At 42.3% G+C, this 24,306-nt stretch overlaps 1 protein-coding gene across 4 annotated transcripts in view; it reads left to right on the top strand.

The window, feature by feature from the left end:
* The window catches only part of MTDH (metadherin), a 46,064-nt gene extending 23,539 nt beyond the window's left edge, over nt 1-22,525 (top strand). For 3 of the 4 annotated variants that reach the window (XM_074986902.1, XM_074986901.1, XM_074986900.1), the window contains 6 exons: nt 1,558-1,656; nt 5,999-6,126; nt 7,006-7,125; nt 18,281-18,400; nt 19,087-19,243; nt 20,703-22,525. In XM_074986902.1, coding sequence (XP_074843003.1) covers nt 1,558-1,656; nt 5,999-6,126; nt 7,006-7,125; nt 18,281-18,400; nt 19,087-19,243; nt 20,703-20,773 — 695 coding nt within the window. In that variant the 3' untranslated portion in view covers nt 20,774-22,525. The remainder of the gene's footprint in view (nt 1-1,557; nt 1,657-5,998; nt 6,127-7,005; nt 7,126-18,280; nt 18,401-19,086; nt 19,244-20,702) is intronic. The other variant, XM_074986903.1, reaches the window with a different exon arrangement.
* The last annotated feature ends 1,781 nt before the right edge of the window (nt 22,526-24,306 follow it).

Raw genomic sequence — 24,306 nt, 5'->3', positions numbered from 1 at the left:
CCAGTAAGTTTGGTTAGATTAAAACCATCAGTTTGCAGTCGACTAAACTACTGTCTGCCACAAGCAGAGAACAGGGTAGAGTAGGTCCCAGCAGTGGTATCGGTGCCCAGAGTTTTCTGCTTTGGTAGGAAATTAATTTCATTAGATTAGAATGTGATCAGTGCTCCATGCTGTAGAGGAAGCCATAACCCACCACGTCCTAGGTCTTGGCCAGTCTCACCTCAGGAGAAATTAATTTCTGGCTCAAAAATCTGGCAGTCAGTTTCACACTGATTGTGTGAGCAAGACGTAAGTCAGGCATCAAAATAACAAGATTCTCTCTACCACCTCAAAGCACTGATCTTGCCAGTATGGGTGTTCCATCCCCCATTCGGGCCAATTTCTGCTTGAGAGGAAGATAAGGAAAAACAGAAGAATAAATTCAGTCATCTGCGCATCAGGAAAAAAAAATCCTTCCTAACTCCTGCAGGCAACTAGCCGAAGCCTGGCAGTATGAGATTTGATGCACTTGGAGTGGCTGTAAATATCTTCAGCGCAATTCAGACAATCCTTTTCTCTCTGTGGACCAGGAAAGAAGGGGATAAATAAGATTCATAGATTTCTCAGACTTTTCAAGGCACTGACAAATACTGAGCCTTCTGGGTGCTGCCAGCACTCTTTCAGTGTTCCACCAGTGTTGTTTTATATTGGGAGCTGTGCTCCGGCACAGCCAAGAAAGCTGACTGTAACACTTGGAGGAAAGTACTTGTACTCAACAGAGTAAACGTATAGTAGCCAGCAGCAATGGTTACTCTGTCCTGCTACAGTGCACTCAACAGTGAAACCTTTAACCCTTAAGAATGAGTGGAGTTAGCCTGTGGCACCCCACTTAACTTTGTCTATTTGTTCCAGTATTTACGTCCTTATTTCCTTTTTTCACTGGGAGCGCTAAAGTCCCTAATCATTCTCTCTCAGTAGGCCTCATTTTGGCTACAGTATGTGCTGTTCTTTATATAGAAATCTGTGCAGTCTACAGTACATGTCTCAGCTTGAAAAAAATGAAAATTTGGTACCATAGTCCATTATGTATAGTAACAGAGAGGAAGCCGTGCTAGTCTATACACTATCAAAACAAAAAGCAGTCAAGTAGCACTTTAAAGACCTAGCAAAAAAGCTCACCTAATAAACCATTTTGCTAGTCTTTAAAGTGCTACTTGACTGCTTTTTGTTTTGATAGTCCATTATGTTTCTGTTGAACTAGCAGGCTAGTCTGCTTTATATAGGGAACCTTCAGAAGACGTTTATTTTAAAACATTTACTTACTAAGGATGTAAATGCAGCACAAGCCTCTCCTGTTACTACGTGTTTCTCCTTCTGATCTAAAATATGCATAGGAGGAGAAAAGAGCAGAATTCACTAAATTTCTTTTGTTTGCTTGATTCTTTTTTTTTCCCTTGCCTTTTCTTGTTACTTTTTTTTTTTTTTTTTTTTTAAAAAAGGAAGAGAATCCAGCACTGCAGACCCAAATTTATAAGCCAACAAAAATTCCCAAGTTTTCATAAGTTTATTCTTTTTCAGGATCCAACAGTGAGCCAGTTACTCAGCCTGGCACCTCTGATTTTCAGTGGGAGTTAAGCCACAGTCAGCCCCATGTAGATGATGAATGGTCTGGGTTAAGTATGTTCCTCTAAAATTCTTGTGATTTTTAAATTGTTCTCTGCTTCTTCACAGCCATATAATCTGAGCATTTACCTTAACTGGTTTCTGGTTTTGTATTTTATTGCTTTTGCTTTATATCTGTTTCATTTCTATACTGTTAAATGTCAGTTTAAGGCACAGATACCAGGAAACTTATTCATAACTAAAAATGTATAGTTAAGAATTATATAAATATAAAATAGCCCTCAAATAGTGTGTTTAAGCTAAAACTCTTGATTAAGGAAATTTACCTCTTTCAGATATGAAAGAAAACCTTATCCAGTTTCTTTTGGTTTTTGGTAGAAATAGTCTTAATATATAAACTGAGTCCCACGGTCATCAATACTGGCTTAATATTAGAGTGATATTGCTGTCTGTTCCAATAGAGCGGTTCATACTCCAGCACAAGAGTGCATAACAAGCCTCTGAGCTCAGTTGACCTATTGGCAATAGCACATTGTAAACTTTGTTGAATGTAGGAAGGGCATTTGAATTCAGCCTGTTTTCTGTGAATTATCTAATAGTCAATAATAATTGCTTTTACTGTATAACTGTGTCATCCCCTGACCCTGAGTGAGTACTCCTGGAATCATTGAAGGAGTAATATATAAAGCTCCATTTCTCCTTTTCACTCTTGAATGTTTCTTATAAATTTGAAAGATGTGGTTCCTCAGCCCAGATCAGCCTTTCCAAATGTGTAGGCTATAAAAGATTAATGTAACTCAATATTTAAATCTTAGTCCAAGCTATTAAGCCTATACATGTGAAGAAAGCTTACTGTCTAGCTTCAGATTTTTTTACATTAAGCTGCTTCATATTCAGGGGTGTTTTATTTGCATGGTCATGTCTAAGCAGATAGCTCTCCATTTCAGTCTAGTACATATCCACTGGCTGAGTAGTCTAGGAAACCATGTGTAGTGTTACTGCCTAGTAAGTTTTATCCTGTCAACTATACTACTGTAATATTTATTAATCACTATACTGTTTGAAGAAAAATAGTATCTAAGAAAAGTAAGGAAGTAATATATGAAAAACAGCGTAGACGTTCCATGACCAATTTGACGCTAAGTTAGTCTAGCATGCAATCTTTTGTCATTCTATTAATAATACAAACTTGCTTTTTGTAGCTCTTAGAATCATCTAAGGGCAGGGGTTGGCAACCTGCGGCTCCAAGCTGACTCCTCTTCCAGCTCTTGAGGCTGCCACCGCTTAAATAAAGAAACTAAGTTCAGTTGCCCGCTGTTAAGCCAACTGAATTTAGGGTTTTTTTTGTTTAAGCGGCGGCAGCCTCCAGAGCTGCTGAGCAGTCAGCTGCAGCAGGAAGCCCTGAAGAAGAAAGCCAGCAGTGGAGGGAGACACCCCGGGTAGGGGAAGTTTAAGCAGACACAAGAGTTGACAGAAGGGGCGGTTCCAGGGAGGCGGTGGCTGCAGAGGGGATGTGCAGAGGCAAGTTAATCCTGGGGGTGGGGTGACAGGTAAAGCCTGGAGATGGGGGTAACCTAACTTTCTAACTGTGGGCGCCCCGTTCTTAAAATAGAGGTGACAAAAACTATGGTTTGATGTTATTTATTGAGGACTGTCTCGTATGCCAATGCATTGCAGCTCTTGAAGTACTGATTTTGTAACTGACTTTGAAGAAATGGCCCTTCTTGCTGTGGCTGTTGCAGACCCCTGTCTTACAGTCATCACTTGTCTGTATTCTAAAGGACATAGTTAACCAAATTCCTGCGCATATTGATCCTTGGGGAATGTTTATGCTTACAGATGTTTATTAGTGTCACAGATATGGATGTGAAGTAATTGGGGTACAGAAGTGAAAGAAGTGGAAAACACACAAAGCTTACATATTTGCATTATCAAAGTATGCATTATCCCATTTCAAGTTGGCTATAAATAAAAGAATTACCTACCTGTGGATATAGCTCCAGTATCAGATTGAACAATAGAAAGGAATGACAACTTTGGGGACAAAGTGAGAAGCCAGTACTTTGCAAGGGATTTTAGATACTAGTCTAAAATTTAGCCGTACAAGTCTGTGTGATTGCCTTGTATACTAACTTCACCTCAGGGTTGAAGGGAATTTAGTTTTGGCAGTATTTTAAAAGATTTGAGCAGTCTGTGCATCGACAGAAGGGGTACTTCTGAATTAGTACTCCGAATTCAGGCTATTTGCCACTGATGAATAAGTTAAGTTGTTTATTTTCCTATTTGTTATTGCTTTACCTTAATTTCTTTAGCTTGCTCTCATATTTATGGTATCTTGCATAAGGTGTTAACTTTGAAACCAGTGCTCTGTCACTCTGTACAGAAGTGTTACAACCCTCTAAATCGGGGCAGGCAAAAAACAGCTGGTAGCCTGGATGTGGTTCACCAGGGTTACTCCTTGTGGCCTGCTGGATGCTCTGTTTACCTGTGCATCTTCAGATATGGCCACTCACAGCTCCCTTTGGGTGCAGTTTGATGTTCCTGGCTAATGGGAGCTGTGGGAAATGGTAGACTGGCCTGCACCACTGCCCTCAGCTCCCATTGGCCAGGAGTGGTGAACCATGGAATTACTGCTCTATGAAACATGACTTATTAATAACAGTAACAGAGAGAAAGCCGTGCTAGTCTATATACTATCAAAACAAAAAAGCAGTCAAGTAGCACTTTAAAGACTAACAAAATAATTTATTAGGTGAGCTTTCATGGGACAGACCCACTTCTTCAGATCATAACCATACCAGAACAGACTCAATATTTAAGGCACAGAGAACCAAAAACAATAAATCAAGGTGGGCAAATCGGGGGGTGGGGGGTTGGTCAAGAATTAGATTAAGCCAAGTATGCAAATGAGCCCCTGTAGTGACCCAGAAAATTCCAGTTTTGGTTCAAACCACATGTTAATGTGTCGAATTTGCATATGAAAGAGATCAGCAGCCATTGGAGAGTTCAGCAGCCATAATGGAGTGGGACATTCTGTTAATGACTTAAGTTTGCGTGTTACTGAAGAGAAATTTTCACAACACCCTTCAAAGAGAGGCTGCTGAACTCTTTCATATTCAAATTCAACACATTAACATGTGGTTTAAACTGAGATTGGAATTTTCTGGGTCACTATCAGGGCTCTTTTGCATACTTGGCTTAATCTAATTCTTGACTCCCTCCCACCACACCACCTGCCCCTCTACTCTCTGAGTTGCTCACCCTGATAATTTTTTTCTGATTTGTCCACCTTAATTACTGTTTTTGGTTCTCTGTGCCTTAAATATTGAGTCTGTTCTGGTATGGCTATGATCTGAAGAAGTGGGTCTGTCACATGAAAGCTCACCTAATTATTTTGTTAGTCTTTAAAGTGCTACTTGACTGCTTTTTTGTTATGACTTATTAAATTTGTCAGTTTTATCAGTAACTGCATATTTACAGAGTGCTCTGGGAAATAGTAACAGGTAGTCATGTTAGTCTGCATTCTAACAAAACAAAACAGCAGTCATGTAGCAATTTAAAGACTAGAGTGCTTACATGACTGCTGTTTTGCTTTCTGAGGGAAATAAACAAGCTAGTGGAAAAATGGAGCAAAGACTTGCAAAACTTGAAGAAAATCAGAGGATCAATTTTATTAGAGATTGAAATCAAATTGACAGAATCCATTCATATAGGAGTCTGGTTAGAGATGCATCTTGTCTGTTCATAACATGGTTTAGAGAACTGCCATAACTGCTGAAAATGAGAGCTAATAGTCTCTTTGTACCAATTTATGTAATGAAGTTATATTTTATGATCTGAGTTTGTCAGTAAAAATTAATACAGTTCATAAAAAAATCCATGATAGCAATTTTGGCCAAGAAGATTAAATTATCCAAAAATTTAAATCTTTGTGGGATTTTACAGTTTTGTATTTTTGCTGAAGTAACAGGATTGCCCTGCTAGAAAAAAATCACTTTAGATAAGAAATGTTAAATATTACAATGTTAAAATTTGTCTTCCTCTTATACATTCCATCAGAGGAGATCAAAGTAATTAGGTCTTGATTTATGATACTGGATAAGTAGACAGCATTTCAGTTGCTTTATCAAAAGTTTAACTGTAAATGCCAGCTAAGTAACAAGTTAGTAATAAATGCATTGTATTTGATCTTCTACTTTTATCTACATCAAGCCTGTCTTGCTCATTAACACACATTTTAAAAGCAATATAAATGCTCATTTGTATTATCTTAATAGCAAGAAATTGTGGTGTTTATTATAGGATTGAATTTTTTAGCATTTTTTCTGAAAACTGGCAGTCGAATTGTAGAGTAAGTAGGTTTTTCTGAAGTTGTCGTTATTTTTAACCTTCATAGATGGTCTTTCTTCTGCTGATCCCAGCTCTGACTGGAATGCACCATTAGAAGAGTGGGGAAACTGGGTAGATGAAGAAAAAGCTTCTTCTGTTCCACAGCCTGAGGAACCGTTATCTGATGTTCAGAAGGTAGATAACCTAACCTATAGCCTACTAAATTCCTTGGATTTTCTTTTAACTACTTTTTTGGATTTTTGTAGTGCATGGTGGCAATAAACAGTTACATTCCCACGGTACGTTGACTTAGCATTGAATATATGTAGTGGTACCATTACTGTTACAAATGTAAAAGCGCAACAGTCAGAAAGAATAGCATTTAATGTTTTTTCAGTAACGGAGAATTTCACTGTTTATTACCCAAATTATGATTACTATGGAACAGCAATTCCTTGAAGTGAACATTTTCTGTGTGCTTTCATTTTGTATCTTCAGCCCTCCCATACTGTTGCAGGTGGATGAATTTTTTTTTCAAGTGTCTTTATTGTAACACTGGCTCTACCTTTATACTCTAGAGCAGTGGTTCTCAACCTGCAGCTCATGTGACATCCTCAAGTCTTTATGAGTAGTATTGAATGTGGCCCAGAGAACATATTGTGGGCCATATATGTGGCCCACAGTGTTAAACAGAGACCCAGTGCTCTGGAGTAATGTATGCAGGGAGGCATAGAGGTAGGTCTTTCATTGCACACTTAAAGATGTCAAGCTATTAAGCTTGTATTGAGAGTAAATCTCATAGCCTACCATGGACTTTGGTATCTTAATTATGCAAAGCAAATGTATGTCATTATCTTGGTCATTTGCATCTCAGGTTGCTGGTGCATATCTAAAAAAATCTAAATATCATGAAAAGAATGTTTTCTGTTACCAAAATTTTACAAGTTCAATGTGTCTGGGTAGTTTAAAAATGTGAATACTAAGGATTAACATATATGCTGTCTTAGCAGGTCAGTGAAAAGCAGTAGGAAATTATACTTTCCTTGGATTCACTCTTGTACTTAAAATACTCAGGCTTCAGATGATGAGAGAGAAAAAGCAGAACCAGCTCTCCAGAGCTGTACTGGTGGCAAATCCAAGAAGAAGAAGAAAAAGAAAAAGAAGCAGGGTGAAGAAGTTGGCTCTCCTGCACAGGTAAAATAAAATAAGATGCATTAATTGTCTATCTAGGGCAAAATCCTTGATTAATTTTGAAAGATGCACTTGATATTTCAGTACTTTTGAATTGTATTCTCTTGCTGCTTGTCAGTATTAACATGATTCTTTGAATATTTGACTGTTGCAAACCCATTAATATCAGTTATAAATAGCTGCCTGACCTTTTTTTGTGAACATATAAGTTAAAAAAAAATTGTTCTGATTGGGTCATGATATATTTAATTGCTGATCAAACAAAGTTATGAAACATGAGGGAAAGCTTGGGTGTTCTTCCAAACCAGTCAATTTTTGCTTATCCTGAACTATTTATCATCCTCGGTAAAAGAAAATTTCTGATCTTTACTAAGTGTACATCTAGCAACCTTGGTTTTCTTTTAGAACAGAAGGCCCCCTTTTCAAAAGGGCCCCTTGGGCGTTGCAATATATAGCGGAATAATTCATAGACTTTAAAATCAGAAGGCAGCATCATAATCATTTAGTTTGACCTCCTGTATATTACAGGCTACCGAATCCTATGCACCCATTGTTATAAAACCACAGTCTCTGGCTGAGCTACTGAAGTCTTCGAAGTTTGATTTAAAGACTTCACATTTACGGATAATCTATGATTTACTCTGGTTCACACCAGTAACTGACCCATGCTGCAAAGGAAAGCAAAAAATTTCCCAGGGTCTCTGCCATTCTGATATGGGGGAAATTTCTGACCCCAAATATGGCAATCAGTTAAACCCCGAGTGTGTGGGCTAACCCACCAGTCAGTTGGTAAAGAATTTTCTGTAACTCAGAACGCAAGATGGTGAGCAGGTTTCTGTTTTCAGCCATTGGAGATATTTCCTAAGAACAGCCATCGATGGGACACATGGTTCTTCTTCGAGTGTCCCCGTGGGTGCTCCACATTAGGTGTCGGGCTCGCCCAGCGCCGCAGATCGGATCTTCCAAGCAGTTTCTGCCGGACCGCGCATGCGCCGGTGCGCGCCGCTCCCCCGCGCGCTCCCGGCTGTGTGCGCGATCCGGTCCCCGCCAGTTCCTCTTAACCGCCGTCGGCTGCAGACGGAATCCAACTAGGCTAAGGCCAAGTAGTGTATTCAACGACTTTATCTGTTTTTTCTTAAAGTTTTTTTCAGGCACTTAGGCTACTATAAGCTAGCCGGTTGTTATTTTGTAAAAAAAAAAAAAAAACCAACGAACAAGCTAGGAGAGGGACAGCTCAGCCAGTCCCAGTAACAAGCGCCGGAGGCCAGGAGCTAGGGCTATCAGCCCTCCTGCTAAGGCAGGCCATTGGACGGGGAAAACGGCACAAAGAAGGTGCTAAGTACCCACTTAAAAACTCAAAGACTCATCAACAATGTCCTCTTCAGGCTTTAAAAAAAAAAAAAAAAAAAATGCTGCTTCTTGATAAGGCCCTCCAGCCAGAAGCGCCGGAGCGGCCGCAGCAGGAGGGACCCTCCAGGGCCCTTAAAAGGAAAGCTGCCTCCCTCACTCCATCAGCGCAGAAACGGAGGAAAGTATCTCCAGCCCGATCCCTGCCGGCAGCAACAGCGAGCGGGACGGGAGGAGCAAGCAGCCCCCAGCCGCAGCAACAGCTGATCGGCTGCGGCACGGAGAGCCACGTGGAAGCGGCTCAGCCTCCGATAATCAGCCAGCCACCCCGCACCGCAGGCAGGGCGGCGGCTAAACAAGCGCCGGTACCGGCGGCACCGCGGGCAGCGGCACCGACCCCCGGGGAACCGGCGGTGCAGAGCGCGCAGGCATGTAGCCTGCCGGCACTGGAGGACACCGCACATGCGGCACCGCCCTTGAGCGTGCCGAGCTCGGTGCGGACGCCGGAATGCCCTGTATGCCCCCCAGCCCGATCCCTGCCGGCAGCAACAGCGAGCGGGACGGGAGGAGCGAGCAGCCCCCAGCCGCAGCAACAGCTGATCGGCGGCGGCATGGAGAGCCACGTGGAAGCGGCTCAGCCTCCGATAATCAGCCAGCCACCCCGCACCGCAGGCAGGGCGGCAGCTAAACAAGCGCCAGTACCGGCGGCACCGCGGGCAGCGGCACCGACCCCCGGGGAACCGGCGGTGCAGAGCGCGCAGGCACGTAGCCTGCCGGCACTGGAGGACACCGCACATGCAGCACCGCCCTTGAGCGTGCCGAGCTCGGTGCGGACGCCGGAATGCCCTGTATGCCCCCCAGCCCGATCCCTGCCGGCAGCAACAGCGAGCGGGACGGGAGGAGCGAGCAGCCCCCAGCCGCAGCAACAGCTGATCGGCGGCGGCACGGAGAGCCACGTGCAAGCGGCTCACCCTTCGATAATCAGCCAGCCGCCCCGCACCGCAGGCAGGGTGGCGGCTAAACAAGCGCCGGTACCACCGACCCCCGGAAAACCGGCGGTGCAGAGCGCGCAGGCACGCAGCCTGCCGGCACCGAAGGACACCGCACGTGCGGCACCGACTTCGAGTGTGCCGAGCTCGGTGCGGACGGGGCCGGGATCCCCTGTATGTCAGGGGCGGAGTTACCTCCTCAAGGGAGGGGGAAGACTGCACACAAGAGGAGGCATTGCAGCCCCTCTCCGGATAGGGCTGTGGAGTTGCTTTCTCACAGCCCTCCGCTATGTTGCAGACTCCAACTAGAAGGCAGGGGTCCCCCCCCCCCCCCCTTGGCCTACCCGGAGCCCCCTTCTCCATTTCTGCAACCAGCCTCACCCTGGCTGGGACCACCTCCACCCTTCCTGGGATTTGAACCGCTGGACTATTAGGCAAAGTCGCTCTCTCCGGGGTCTCGACGGTCTCCCTCCCCCAGACGCAAAGGGTATGCACCAAGGGAGTGGTCTAGGTCACCTTCCCAAGACCAGTGCTTATACTGCCATGGTTGCCCCTACCACGCAGGGCATAGACACCATCGGCAATCTACTAGGGAAAGATCCCTACGAACGATCTCGTACCCCCGAGGGCAATTGCAACCGGGGACAGAGACTTAAGCATCTCAGGGGGGACTGGTTATGGAACCCCGAGATTTTTCCTCACACACCTCTAGTGAGAGGGTGTACCATCATCAGCAGGAACCGGAAGGGTCCAGAGAGACGTACCCCAGCGGTTCCTCGCTTTCCTCCCCGGATGAGGCTACGGCCCCGGGGGGCGTCCATCCTCCGGACGATCTCAAACAGTTCCAAGAGCTGTTTTACGAGGGTGGCCTTCACGCAAGGCTTCCAGACAGCAAAGGTGCAAGAGCAACACCATAAGCTCCTCAAAAATCTGAGACCTCCGGCCTCCTCCAAAATAGCAATACCGCTGATGACGCAATCTTGGAGCCTGCCACTATGATATGGCAGACTCCTGCGACTATTCCGCCTGTCCACAAAAGAGCGGGGGGAAAAAAAAAAAAAAAAAAAAAAAATACTTCGTGCCCACGAAGGGCATGGAGTTCCTGTTCAGCCACCCACAACCAAATTCTTTGGTGGTGGAGTCGTCGCAACGTGGGGGAATAGACAAACATGCCAAAAAGCTAGAGCTGTTGGGCAGAAAGGTCTACTCCTCCTCCACGCTACTGTTGCCAATGGCAAATTACGCAGCGCATCTAGCGAACCATAATTTCGACAACCACATTAGGTTGACCTCCCTCATGGACTCGCTTCCAGAGGGCACGAAACCAGTGCTCAAGGCCATCATCCGACCATTTTATAACCAGTGGCAAAGGATCACCACAGACAAATGGGTGCTGGAGATCATAGCCACGGGGTACGCCATCCCCTCCCAGTTGCTCCCACCGCCATGACCTCCACCCGGGGCCCCACCTCCAGGAGACCTCCCATGTAGCGAGGCTCAAGCAGGAGGTAGACCATCTCATGCTCGTAGGGGCAGTGGAAAGAGTGCCGGAGCAACTGCAAGGGAGAGGGTTCTACTCGAGGTACTTCCTCACGGGGAGGCCCATCTTAGATTTTCGAGGCCTCACCGGTACCTGCGCAAGCAACGTTTTCAGATGATCACAAACGCCTCCATCCTTACGGCACTAGACGATGGAGATTGGTTCGCAGCCCTCGACTTACAAGGTCCTACCGTTTGGGCTCTCCTTAGCCCCCAGAGTCTTCACCAAGACCTTGGCAGTGGTGTCAGCCTACCTGCACAGACAGGGGGTATTTATATTCCAGTATCTGAATGACTGCCTACTCAAAGGGGCCTCGAAGGAGGAGGTACTACGCATAATATGTGTCACAGCAGGCATGTTCTCTTCGCTCGGCCTGCTTATCAATCTGACAAAATCAAAGACAGACCCCACACAGGACATAGAGTTCGTAGGGGCACGCATAAATTCTATTACAGCGAGGGCGTATCTACCAGAGACTCGCTTTCGGGCCATCGGCTCCCTCGCGCAAGGCTTCACCTTCAGCCCTATGGTGCCGGTTCTGACGTGCTTACAGCCACTGGGCCACATGGCAGCAGCGACGTTTCGTAGAACAGAACGCCAGGTTACACATGCGCAGCATGCAGCATTGGCTGGCGAGCGTATACAAACCGGCAGCACACACTGTTCACAGGATGGCGTCGCCCACAACGGAGGTGCGCAAATCCCTGCAATGGTGGGTAAACCCCGAGAACCTGCTAACAAGGGTACCCTTCCACCAACCACACGTATTGGTTTTTCTTACTACAGATGCCCACCTCATAGGGTGGGGAGCACACATGGGCGAAGAGGTGACGCAAGGGCTGTGGTCCTCTATGGAGCAGTCACTGCACACAAATATACTGGAGCTCAAAGCAGTGTTCAACGCCTGCAGACACTTTCGAGACCAACTGAAAGGCAAGGTAGTCGGGATCAGTACAGACGATACCTCCACCATGTTTTATATAAATCGGCAAGGAGGAGCTCGGTCCCGTGCCTTATGTGTAGAAGCAGTCCGGTTGTGGAACTGCTGCATCGCCAACAATGTAACCTTGAAAGCCTCGTACTTACCAGGCGCTCGCAATGTGAAGGCAGACCAGCTGAGCAGGCGTTTCGCACTCACGCACGAGTGGCAGATCCGTCCCGATCTGCTGCAACCGATTTTTCCACGCATGGGGTTTTTCCCCAGATAGACCCTGTTTGCTACTCAGCACAACAAGAAGTGCCCACGATTCTGCTCCAGGGCAGGACTGGGACGGGGGTCCCTGAGGGATGCCTTCGCGATCTCATGGAGGGGCCCCCTGCTTTACGCTTTCCCTCCCACAGTGCTCATCCACAAAGTGTTGCAGAAAGCCAGGAGGGAAGGAACCTGAATGATCCCGATAGTCCTAACGTGGGATCGACAGCAATGGTTCCCCCTATTCCTGCGCATGTCGGACCGGCCACCGATGTCCCCTCCGGTGGCGCGGGATCTGCTCACGCAAGCCCAGGGATCCATAGTGCATCCGCACCCCCAAAGCCTGCGACTACAAACGTGGTTAATCCATGGCTCAGCTCCCTAGAGAGCACATGTACGGAGGAAGTGCAGCAAGTCCTAGAAAGTAGCAGGAGGACTTCCACCAGGAAGACCTTCAAGCAGAAATGGACTCGCTTTACGGCATGGTGTTCTACCAAACAGCTAGCCCCCTTTCGGTGCCTATGGCTGTGATATTAGAGTATTTACTGGACCTCAAGAGAGGAGGACTCTCGCTATCCTCGTTTCAGGTCCACCTGGCCGCCATTTTGGCATTCAGACACGAAGAGGAAGGGCACACGGTGTTCGCCCATCCCATGGTTACCAGGTTCTTCAAAGGGCTGGTAAGCCTATACCCCCCCTCAGAAACCGCTTCCACCTCTGTGGAACTTGGACCTGGTGCTTAATGCGAAAAGGGGACCACCGTTTGAGCCTTTGGCCACGGTTTCCCTCCGCCTCCTTATGATGAAGACGACCTTTCTTCTCGCAATCACGTCAGCTCGCAGGGTGAGCGAGCTTGAGGCAGTTATGGCAACGCCGCCGTGCGCTGTTTTTCCAAGGAGGCGGTAACCATACGGCTGCATCCAGCCTTTGTTCCTAAAGTTTCTTTCTGAGTTTCATACTAACGAACCTATTGTTTACCCTTGTTTATCCAAAGCCTCATAACTCTAACAAAGAGGCGCGCCTACACCTCCTGGACGTGAGCAGGCGCTAGCTTTCTATATGGACAGGACCAAGTCCTTCTGGAGAACGGATAGGCTCCTAGTCTCTATCGCTCCCAAATCAAAAGGAGAATGTCTCTCTTCGCAGAGAATCTCTAAGCACATCGTATCTTGCATAAAATGTGCTACAAACTCAAAAAGACTCCTTTACTGGCCACGCCCAGGGCTCATTCCACTAGGGCGGTGGCAGCATCAACAGCCTTTTTTTCAAGGGCGTTGCGCTAAAAGACATTTGCAGAGTGGCGACCTGGTCATCCTGTGACACCTTCGCCAAACATTACGCCCTTCACAGGGTATTCCAAGAGGATACCCGTCTCTCGGCAGCGGTCCTCTCGGGGACAAGCTGCACATAATCCGATTACCCACCTCCTATCTTGGGTTACTGCTGGGTAGTCACCTAATGTGGAGCACCCACGGGGACACTCGAAGTAGAAAGAAAGGTTACTCACTGTAGTAACGGTGGTTCTTCGAGATGTGTCCCCGTGGGTGCTCCACTACCCGCCCATCCTCCCCGCTCCGGATCTCTGTTTAGTGTTTTGCAGGAGCATCCGAGGCGGTTGGTCAAGGAACTGGCGGGGACCGGATCGCGCACACGGCCGGGAGCGTGCGGGGGAGCGGCGCGCACCGGCGCATGCGCGGTCTGGCAGAAACTGCTTGGAAGATCCGATCTGCGGCGCCGGGCGAGCCCGACACCTAATGTGGAGCACCCACGGGGACACATCTCGAAGAACCACCGTTACTACGGTGAGTAACCTTTCTTTACTTCTTATCGTGTCATGCAATCCCCTATGTAAGACTGAGTCTTGAAACAAGTTCGGCTTTTTGTCCCTGTTGCTCCCCTTTTAAAGTTTAGAGTTCCAATCTTCTAATGTTTAGAACCTGTGTCCGATTTTAAGTCTAAACTTATTGATGGCCAGTTTATATCCATTTGATCTTGTGCCAGCATAGGCTGTTAAATAACTCCTCTCCATCCCAGGTGATTGTTCCTCTGATATATTTCCAGAGAACCGTCTTCTTCTAGCCTTTGTTTTGTTAAGCTAAACAAGCCAAATTCCCCAATTTCCACATTCCTCTGATCATCCTAGTAGCCCTTCTCTCCCCTGTTCTAGTTTGAATTCATCTTTCTGAAACATGGTACAAAAGAGTTGTACAGACTGTTGTAGATCAGTCTCACCAAAGTTTTGTATAAAGGTAAGAACATTTCCCTATGTCTTGTGGAAATACTTTTCCTGATGCATCTTAAGACTGCATTAGCGTTTTTCACTGCTGCACTGTGGTAGCTTGTGGTTTTCTTTGTATGATATGGCAGTGTTTCTTCATATTGATAATACTCACCAACTTTGTATCATCTGCAGATTTCATTATTACGTTTCCATTCTTTGTGTCATGATCTGATGAAAACATTAAATAAGATTGTCCCAAAGTTGATCCCTGCTGAACACCACTAATTTCTATTCTGCCTGGTAGTTCACCTTTCAGCATGTCCCATTGTCATCTGCCTTTTAATCAGTTTTCTACCAAGCTTTCAGTTCTTTCAGTAAAACAATCATAGAATCAAATGAAGTAAATTTTTTACATATGCTAAATTGTTCTATAGAATCTTTATGGATCATAATTCCTTGATCTAATAATATGAATATAGCAGCAGGGATATATTACTGACCACCTGACCAGGATGGCGATATGACTGTGAAATGCTAAGGAAGGCTAGAAAAATGAAACACTCAATAATAGTAATGGGGGAGTTCAAATATCCCCATATTAAGTGGGTACATGTCACTTCTGGATGGGATGCAGATAGTTTCTTGACACCTTAAATGACTGCTTCTTTGGAGTAGCTGATTCTGGAACTTTCAAAAGGAGAGGCAGTTCTTAATTTAGTCCTAAATGGACCACAGGATCTGGTCCAAAAGATGAATATAACTGGACTGCTTGGAAATAGTGACCACAATATAATTAAATATAACATCCCTGTGGTGGGAAAAACACAATAGCAGCCCAATATTATGACATTTAGTTTTATAAAGGGGAATTACACAAAAACGAGATTCGATAAATAGAAATTAAAAGGCACAGTGCCAAAGGTAAAATCCCTGAAAGATGCATGGAAACTTTTCAAAGACACTGTAATAGAGGCTCATGTTAAATGTATACCCCAAATTAAAAAACACAATGGTTACGTCTAATGGTAATGAGTGAGTTGGGAAGATGCTAATGAGGCAGTACCATGAATATGCAGTGCCTCATTAGCATAATGACAACCATGCATGATTGAAAAGTGTCATTTCTCAGGTCACTTTTTTTCCCTTTCTTGAATGTAAATACAATATAACTGAGATGAAAGTTGTTCTGGTGGACTGTCTTAGGCAATATATCTTCCTGGTATATGGAGGGCTGCCTGTCACAGTTCAGTCTAGACATTTTACAGATAACTAGTATCTCAAATCTGGAGTCATACTGGACTATTTTGAAGAAGCAGTCCCTCCATTCTCCCCCTGCCTTCCCCCCCACCCAGTTAGTTTTGCTTCATGGGACTGAGCCTACTTGCTAGTCATTAAACTGAAATTCTGCAGAGGCCATTTCATAAAGGGATTTATTTACTAGTACCTGGGATTTGTTTCCCTTTGGAGAGAGGGAGATGCACTGTACTTAAAGTAAGATACTGCAAATCTAAAGAAGAAATGAGAGTTAGAGAAGGAGAACTTCTAGAGCCACAGCATGGAATACTCTAATTCCACGCTCAGTGTTTGTGGGTTTTCTCTCTCTCTTATATTATGGCCCATAGCTTACAAGAAACAATACCTCCAATAGGAATTTGCAGAGGCAATAGTCTGCATTTTAGGCTCTATAGTTGCATGTAACCTACCTGTCAATTACCTGTCCAATTGATTCTAATCCAAGGAATCAAATGCTATCTAGACTCTAATGTCTCTAATTTCATTTAATTTTGCATCTTCAGATATATTTCATAAAGTTTTGATTCTGAATCTCTGTTCAAGAAAGCTACTTTTTTTGGATTAGTATATCAGTCTAAATGTACAAAAGGTGAGGAGAACTTCTTATCCACAGTTTGTAAAAGATATATTAAAAATCCTAAATTGTTTACACATCTTGCTTGATGGGTACATATAGAACTGTCTGTATGAGAGCCTGTTGTAAGATTAGTGACTGCTATTACAGAAGGATAAACTAGTTTACAGTTTAAAGTAGGTCTGACAGTGATTTTCTCACTAAAGAAATGTGTACAGAAGTCAACTTGTTGTTCGTGGATATACTTTGTGTGGTCAGCCATATCTGCTCATGGAGTGACCAAAAGTAAGGGGGTTTTAAAAATTGAGTTGAGTTCTGTTCCTACATTTTCACCAACAGAATTATTATGGTCTGATTGTTTCCACCTGTACAAACTGAAAGGAATCTCTGGGGAAATGATGGTCTAGTGCAGGGGTGCATAAAGTGGGGCACAGGCCCCTTCAGGGCGGTGTGAAATTTTGTATTGCTGTTGGGTCTCAGGCTCATTCATCTTATTAAATATGTTGAAATATGTTACTGTTTTTATGTATGTATATGCACATTTATATACTGATTGATAAAGTTTTTACATTCTACATATTTATTTTCTTACGTGCGCCGAAAGGATTTTGTTTTTGTTTTTGTTTTGTTTTTTTTTTAATATGAACACAACCAAAATTTCTGTTGGTTTGGATTATATGACAGGTTAGGGGGCCCCACTGGCTGCAGGGATGAAAAGTGGGACCTGATGTAAAAAGTTTGCTCACCTCTGGTCTAGTGGTTAGGACTTAGCTTTGGTGTTGGCGTGTCCTGGTTCAATTTTCTGCTCTGCTGCAGATTGTGTGACCTTAGACAAGTCAATAGGTATCTGTGCATTAGGTGTCCATTTGTAAAATAGGGATAAAAGTAGTTAACTTGCAGGGGTGATGCATAGATAAATGTATTAAAGATTGTGAGCTGTTTTCAGGTATTGCAGTGGTTGAAACTGTATAAACACCCAAAACAGAATAGGAAGATTTCTCTGTGGACATGATTTGAGGATGGTAGAGTTGCATGTACACCGGGGGCCTAGCTTTTTCCGCAAAACTTTCATTAATAGTGTTGACATGTGAAATAAGATGAGCTCAAATTTAGTCTGCAAGGCTCATGGTTAGAAACATCTGTTTTATTTGTAAACTGAGCTTGGAGTTGTTAAATATCAAACCCCAAATGACATTTTTACACAATCACTTTTCAGACTGTCATCACTTTAAATTTCAAACACATTTTACATATTTAGAAGTGCTTCACAATTAAATCATACTGAATTACTTTGTTTTTATAAGTAATTGACTTGTGTAGGTTATTGCCTTCAAGACATTGATTTACCTGACCTCACTAGTTAGACTCTAAAACGTAATATGAAAATATTTATGATAATCTTGTCCTGTGTATCCTGTTGTATTAAGCTAATACTTCGTTTACATGTTTGCTTCTCTTAGGGCTTGTCTACACTACAACCCTTCCTTCGAAGGAAGGATGGTAATTAGGGTGTTGGAAGTTTACTTATGAAGTGCTGTGGTGCATATGCAGCACTTCATTAAGCAAATTCCCACCCCCCCACCCCACCCCCCAGCAGCAACTTCGAAGTTTTAAACTTTCAGAGTACCAGAATGCATCCAGCTGTGGCTCATCTGCCGGTACTTTGAAGTGCCCGGGGCAAGTTCGAAGTCTCTTTGTCTCTTTACTCCTCAAAATTTTAAAACTTTGAAGTTTCTGTGGGGTGGGGGGTGGAATTTGCTTAATAAAGTGCTGCATATACACCCCAGCACTTCATTAGTAAACTCCCAGCACCCTAATCGCCATCCTTCCTTCAAAGGAAGATAGCAGTACAGACAAGCCCTTAATGTCATTCATGCCAACCTAGTTGAGTTATTATTCCAACACAATCAATATTTTACAGGAAAAGAACAACAGGAATTTTTCTGCATCTGTTGGCTCACTTCCCTCTCTTCCCCTGCCCTCCTCTTCTCCCCTCCTGTAGGATGCTGAAGACATGGATAGAGAAGCTGGAGAGGAATTTCAGGAGGACACTGCAAAACCTCAACCACAACAGGAAATAGCCTTTTCTTTGAAGACCGTAAGCACTAGTGAACCGGTTGAGGTATGAATCAACAAACACGTTTTCTGAATACACTAGAATGTGTGGTCTTATAAACAATATAGTAATTGGAGCTATGCCTAGTCTTACTTAAATGATCAATCATTTTATTTCACCAGGAGGGTGATGAAGAACTGGTAATGTTTTCTAAGGGAGGTGATTGAATCTGTATCCGTAGAGGTTTTTAATTCCTGGCTTGACAAAGTTCTGGGTGGGATGATTTAGTTGGCATTGTTCCTGCTTTTTAGCAGGGTGTTGGACTTAATGACCTCCTTAAGTCTCTTCCAACCCTACAATTTCTATAATTATATTATCATGAAATAAAAAGTGTGCAGGATTTCACAGTGGGCTAAGCAGCTGTAATAAATACATTCCCATAAAATAAAAAGAATTTGATCCTTTGGATTAGCTTTCCTTTCTTTTCACCCCGATTACTTTGACTAGAAGAGTCAAATAATCTAGCTTTCCCTTAAACATTTAGTCAGACTAATTCTTTTGTCACTAGAGGGCACCAGTAATCTTACAACTCTTGATAAAATTGATTCTAGTTTAAATTTTTTTCAGTACCATCCTTTCAAAATATTTCTAAGAATCCTGTCAGCAATTCCAGTGCTTAAACAGTTCTTAATGTTTTATATAAGCAAGGTTTTTTTACCAAATTAATGCCAAAAATGTTTGTTTCAAAATAGCTTGAGGAGACTCCTCCACTTGTTGTTTCTACTGAGCCATCTGTAATTTTATCAGAGGGTGATTCTGACAAGATCTCTTCCCAAGTGCCACAGATGCTACAAAAGTCAGATCTTTCTAGTTCTAATATAAAGCAAAACAGTGTGCCTCCTCCACAAAGTAAGTAACAGTGTGAAGATCAGCTCCTGCTGGCTTTTTCTGTTAAATTTACATACTTAATTGGAGTACTGTTTAACCATCTGCTGGGTGTGGGGACACAAGACAGAATACCTGGGTGTTTTTTTTTTTCCGTTGAGCAAAATTGTGTGAATGCATCAGTGATTGACTATAGTTCAGAATGGTTCAGTGAATTGCAGTAGTCATGAAAGATAAAGGCTATGTCTACACTAGCCCCAAACTAGCCCCATGTAAATGGCCATTTTGAAGTTTACTAATGAAGCACTGAAATACATATTCAGTGCCTCATTAGCATGCGGGCGGCCGCAGCACTTCAAAATTGGTGCGGCTCGTCCCGACGGGGCTCCTTTTCTAAAGGACCCCACCTACTTCGAAGTCCCCTTATTCCTGTGAGCAGATGGGAATAAGGGGACTTCGAAGTAGGTGGGGTCCTTTCGAAAAGGAGCCCCGTCAGGACGAGCTGCGCTGCGGCGAGCCGCATCAATTTTGAAGTCCCCTTATTGCTGTGAGCAGATGGGAATAAGGGGACTCTGAAGTAGGCGGGGTCCTTTTGAAAAGTAGCCCCGTCGGGACGAGCCGCGTGGCGGCGAGCCACGTCAATTTCAAAGTGCCGCAGCTGCCTGCATGCTAATGAGGCGCTGAATATGTATTTCAGTGCTTCATTAGTAAACTTCGAAATGGCCATTTCAAAGTTTGGGGCTAGTGTAGACATAGCCAAAGTGATAATATGGGAGAAGCTGGCAAGGTGAGTGCAGCATAGACTTTCTTTCCATAACACTGCTGTGTGCACCTTAGTCTGAGCTATTGGTATTGGTGTGGGTTTTATTTGCATTGTGCTAGTTAGTGTCTAGTGGTCCCAAATTAGGTATCAAGAATCTGTTCCACGAAGTACTGTACTCAAATATAACAATGATGCTTATCTGAAAGACCGTACAGTGTAAATATGAGGGAAGCAGAGAGGTGAATACAACAAACATGGAGGGAGAGAGCAGAAGGTTGACAGATTGTGATTTGTGTATTTGAAGTGTCTAGACAATAATCTAGTACACTAAACCACTGTCACTTTAGTATTAAAAGTTTAGGGACTCCTATCTTAATTACAAAAGAGCTAAGAAGATTACAGCTCTATAAAAATTGAGATTCCTAAATGTGTTAAAGCACAAAAACAGGAGCCCATCATGTGAGAAAAGAATTTAAGCAATAGACTATTTTCAATTTAGGTTGCTGTCATTTGCATAGCTGATGATAGTACTTGCCATGTCTTGAAAGACAGGGTGGAGTAGAGCTTTGCAAAAAATGCTTTAACAATATGTGCTATATTTTTGAATAACTTAATCTAATATTAATGTGGAATGTAGTGAATTAATATTTAAGTGAATTCTGCATAAATGTTCTTAATCCTTACAGTGGGTTTCATTTTGTTTGTCATAAATTTTTTTAGCCAAGTCTGAAGATAGCTGGGAGTCCCCAAAACAAGTTAAAAAGAAGAAAAAAGCAAGAAGGGAAACGTGAATTTCCTGAGATGGACTTGTGTTGCTGAAACGCTGTCATAAAGATTATGCTGTTTATGCAATAATTTGTGAACATGTACAGAATTTTATATATTTCAACTGATTTTTAAAAACAAACCTGCTGTGAACACAACCACCATCTTTAAAAAGGAATCAAAGGAAATTGTGATAAAGCAGCAGAAAGTGCTACAGTGCTGGAAGATGCTTTGAAGAGTCTTTTTTCCAATGTAAGGGAAAGATCTTAAACAGAAAATCCTGGTTTTACAACACAGTGCCCTGTTTACAACAGATTCTGGTCTATCTTATCTGCAGCTGGGACTAAAGTATTGATTTTTAAAAAAAGAAAAAGAAAGAAAAAGAAAGAAAGGGTTGTCTGAAATATACCTGTCTATAAAATAGGTGGGATGTTTCTTTCGTCTCTCTTGAGTGATGCATAAGAAACTCAGTGTCTACCATTTGAATCTGCTTCATGTCTAAGTCAAAGTGCTTTGATGAAAAACAATCTGCCATATTTTTAAAGTATGCTGGTTAGTTAAGCTTGCTAACCATTAAAGGAATCACAAGTGCAAATAAAAATATTAAGTGTAAAACTCCAGTGTACAGTTAAATCATCATGGTTTATTATAAGAAGTTCAAGAAAATAAAAATCAGTGGGCTAAAAAGATTGAGAATATGATTGCTGAAACTTGAGTATGGTTCATGAAGTTATTTTTGATAGCCTCTACTACATTACTTGAATTGTTCAAAGTAACAGTATATTTTAATTAAGAATGTGGCAAGTGCATAAAATCAGTTCTTATTTTCTACTTTAGCCATTATAGTCTTTGTAAGTTCAAACTCTCATTTAAAACTCATCCCTGATTATTTTTAAACTCTTAAAATAAAGTTAATTCATATTTTCCTTTCAGCTTATCATTTATTAATTGCCTTTTTGTTCCTTTTTCCTTTGTTGCTATTTTTTATAAAAAGCAAAATCCCTTTTTCTCTAGCTGCACAGACTTCAGTGATTTGATGGAGATGGAAAGAATGGCTCAGACCATTTTGATTGACATTGTGAAGGCCACCAGTTATCAGGAATACTTTTTTTTTTTTTTTTTTGTTACTGCCTTAACGTGTAGTGTATAGAATATGCATCTAGACTTCTCAAAGGGGATTTGTGTTTTTGTAAGAAATTCCATGCAAGTGTAGCAGTTGTAAAATAAAGAGTATTTCCTGCTTGAAACTGTTGATTAAATGGTGTTTGAGAATTGTCATTTTCAGGCACTATATAATTGCACCGTATCAAACTGGCAAGTTTATTTGTATCTATAAATGTGCATGCTCTGGCATGCACACTGTAAATAGCCTTTCCAAACTTGTGTTTGATAAGGACCATTATTAACATCATTTACTGATTTCTGGTAAAGAGCCATGCTATATTTGATGTGATTGGTTTTGTTGGTTTTTGTGTGGCAAAGAAATGAAGCTGTAACCAATGGTACTGATCAACCATCCAATGTTATCTCATACAGGACTGCAATTTGATAGTATTTACCTGCAAGACAAGAATACTTAAAGAAACAAGTGATTTTAATTGTACTGAAGACATGCCTTACTAATTGACAGCTTTCCTAATAACTGAATACTAATGTATACAGGTATTCATTCATACCTGTGTCAAGAACATGGCAAATATGTTTATATGTTAAAAAGTTTTGTTTAATTCAATGAAATTTCTAAGTTGATTTTGTTTAAAATAAATTGAGCAAATTGACGATAATGTTGTATTTACTGGGGATGGAGTAGCTCTTAAGCAGTGATGCATATCCCGGACTTCATGTAAACTGAACTGAAATACAGTTTTCCACAGGGATTTTCTAAAAGGTAACATTAAACTTGTAAAGAACTATTGGTTGTTGTAAATAATATTCCCATTTTGCTTGTTTTTTTTTTAGTGTAACAAATACTTGACCTTTTTTACATTTGTAGTGAATGTCCAAACTACTTTGCATGGCTCCTCTTTGCTACACTTTGATAGAAGTGGCATTCTAAGGAGGGATATGAATACCTTAAGTAGTAATGTGTTGCTTTAAAGCTTTAAACAAGCTTTAAAAATTGGATGACGAGTATTTTTACCTCACTGACAGAGTTGTCAGCTAAGTCGCAAAATAAGACCTTGATTCACTTGATATATTAATAAAACTTGTTGCAAATAAAGTAGACTTGATGCTAAACAAAGTTCTGTTCCTAGTTTATGCACAGTATTTTTCTTCAGCTCATTCTTCCCTTCACAATGTCATCCATTTAGCAGCACTCCCAGTCTTTTTTCACTGCAAAGTACATGGATTGATTGTCTTTGAAACTTGGATACTGATTTTATTTGACAAAAATGGCTCCAATAGACAATGTAATTAATGCAAATTGTCTATGAATGTCTTACTGCTTTTCTTGTACCCAAGTAATAGATAATCCTAATGATAAACTGCTCACCTTGAGCAGAAAGGGAACAATATAGCTTAAAAAAATTCCTGATTGAAATTTCTGATGAATTCATTGCATATTTTCATAATTGAATCTAATGCATTGTTCTCTGTAGTAGTTTCAACATGGTTCATATACACAAGTTTAGAGAAATTGTGGTTGTGATGTGTAAGTGGATAGTTGTTGCATGGTTCAATTTCCTTTATTTCCATTTTGGGAAAATGTACAGGATTCCTATACACTTAGTGACAAAGCTAGCAACCTACAAGTTGGTTCAAGGCGGATGAAAACTGTTTCTGGTATCTTCATTCATAAACTTAAAGGAAAACTTCCAGTGGAAAAACCTCATGAAAATATTTATTAAAGAATGTATATATTAAAATTAATTTTCAAAACTGTTTGTAAAAATGCCATTAGTATCACTATTGCTATCACAATTTTCTTATTGGAAGCTCCCATTTGGCTAATAGTTCTGAGCTGGAAGTCTTATTTGAGTAGGAGGTCTGGAGTTAATGCATGGCTAAATGAGAGAAAGTTAGTAAACTGCTTTTGTAAATGGTAAGCAAGTAAAGTACTCAGAAGATTCCCAGGAAAATAAGGTAATGTAAAGCGTCTTTAGAATTCTGGTCATGTATTCAAGTTTTATTTATATCCCACATCCCAATCCGCATTCTGTTGACAAGAGGGCAGATCTTTGATTTTTCTTATTGTTTCACACAAACCAGTCTAGAGAGAGGATAATAATGCTGAACATAGGAAAACACAGTGTTATGAGGTGAGCTATCCAACAGGGACCATTCAAGCAGTTCATACCAGTTGAGTTCCTGTCTTCATTCTAGCAAATAACTTTTCAGTACTAAACTTTCATTGTTTGGAGTGGTGTTCTTTCACACCCCTGAAGAGCTTGAAAGTAGCAGTGCAGACACAGCCTTAATTGAACAATTTTCTTCTCTGATTTTTCTATCCAGTTGTGAACACAGACTGTGGGGAATAGCCTTTTTATAGGCAGCCTTCTGAATATTATTCTGGTATATTTTGTGCAGCAAGTTGCTGCAAATATTGATTTGTACAGGT

This window comes from Carettochelys insculpta, chromosome 2, assembly GCF_033958435.1.
Source record: "Carettochelys insculpta isolate YL-2023 chromosome 2, ASM3395843v1, whole genome shotgun sequence".
Lineage (NCBI taxonomy): Eukaryota > Metazoa > Chordata > Testudines > Carettochelyidae > Carettochelys > Carettochelys insculpta.
This window is presented reverse-complemented; position numbering and strand designations above follow the sequence as displayed.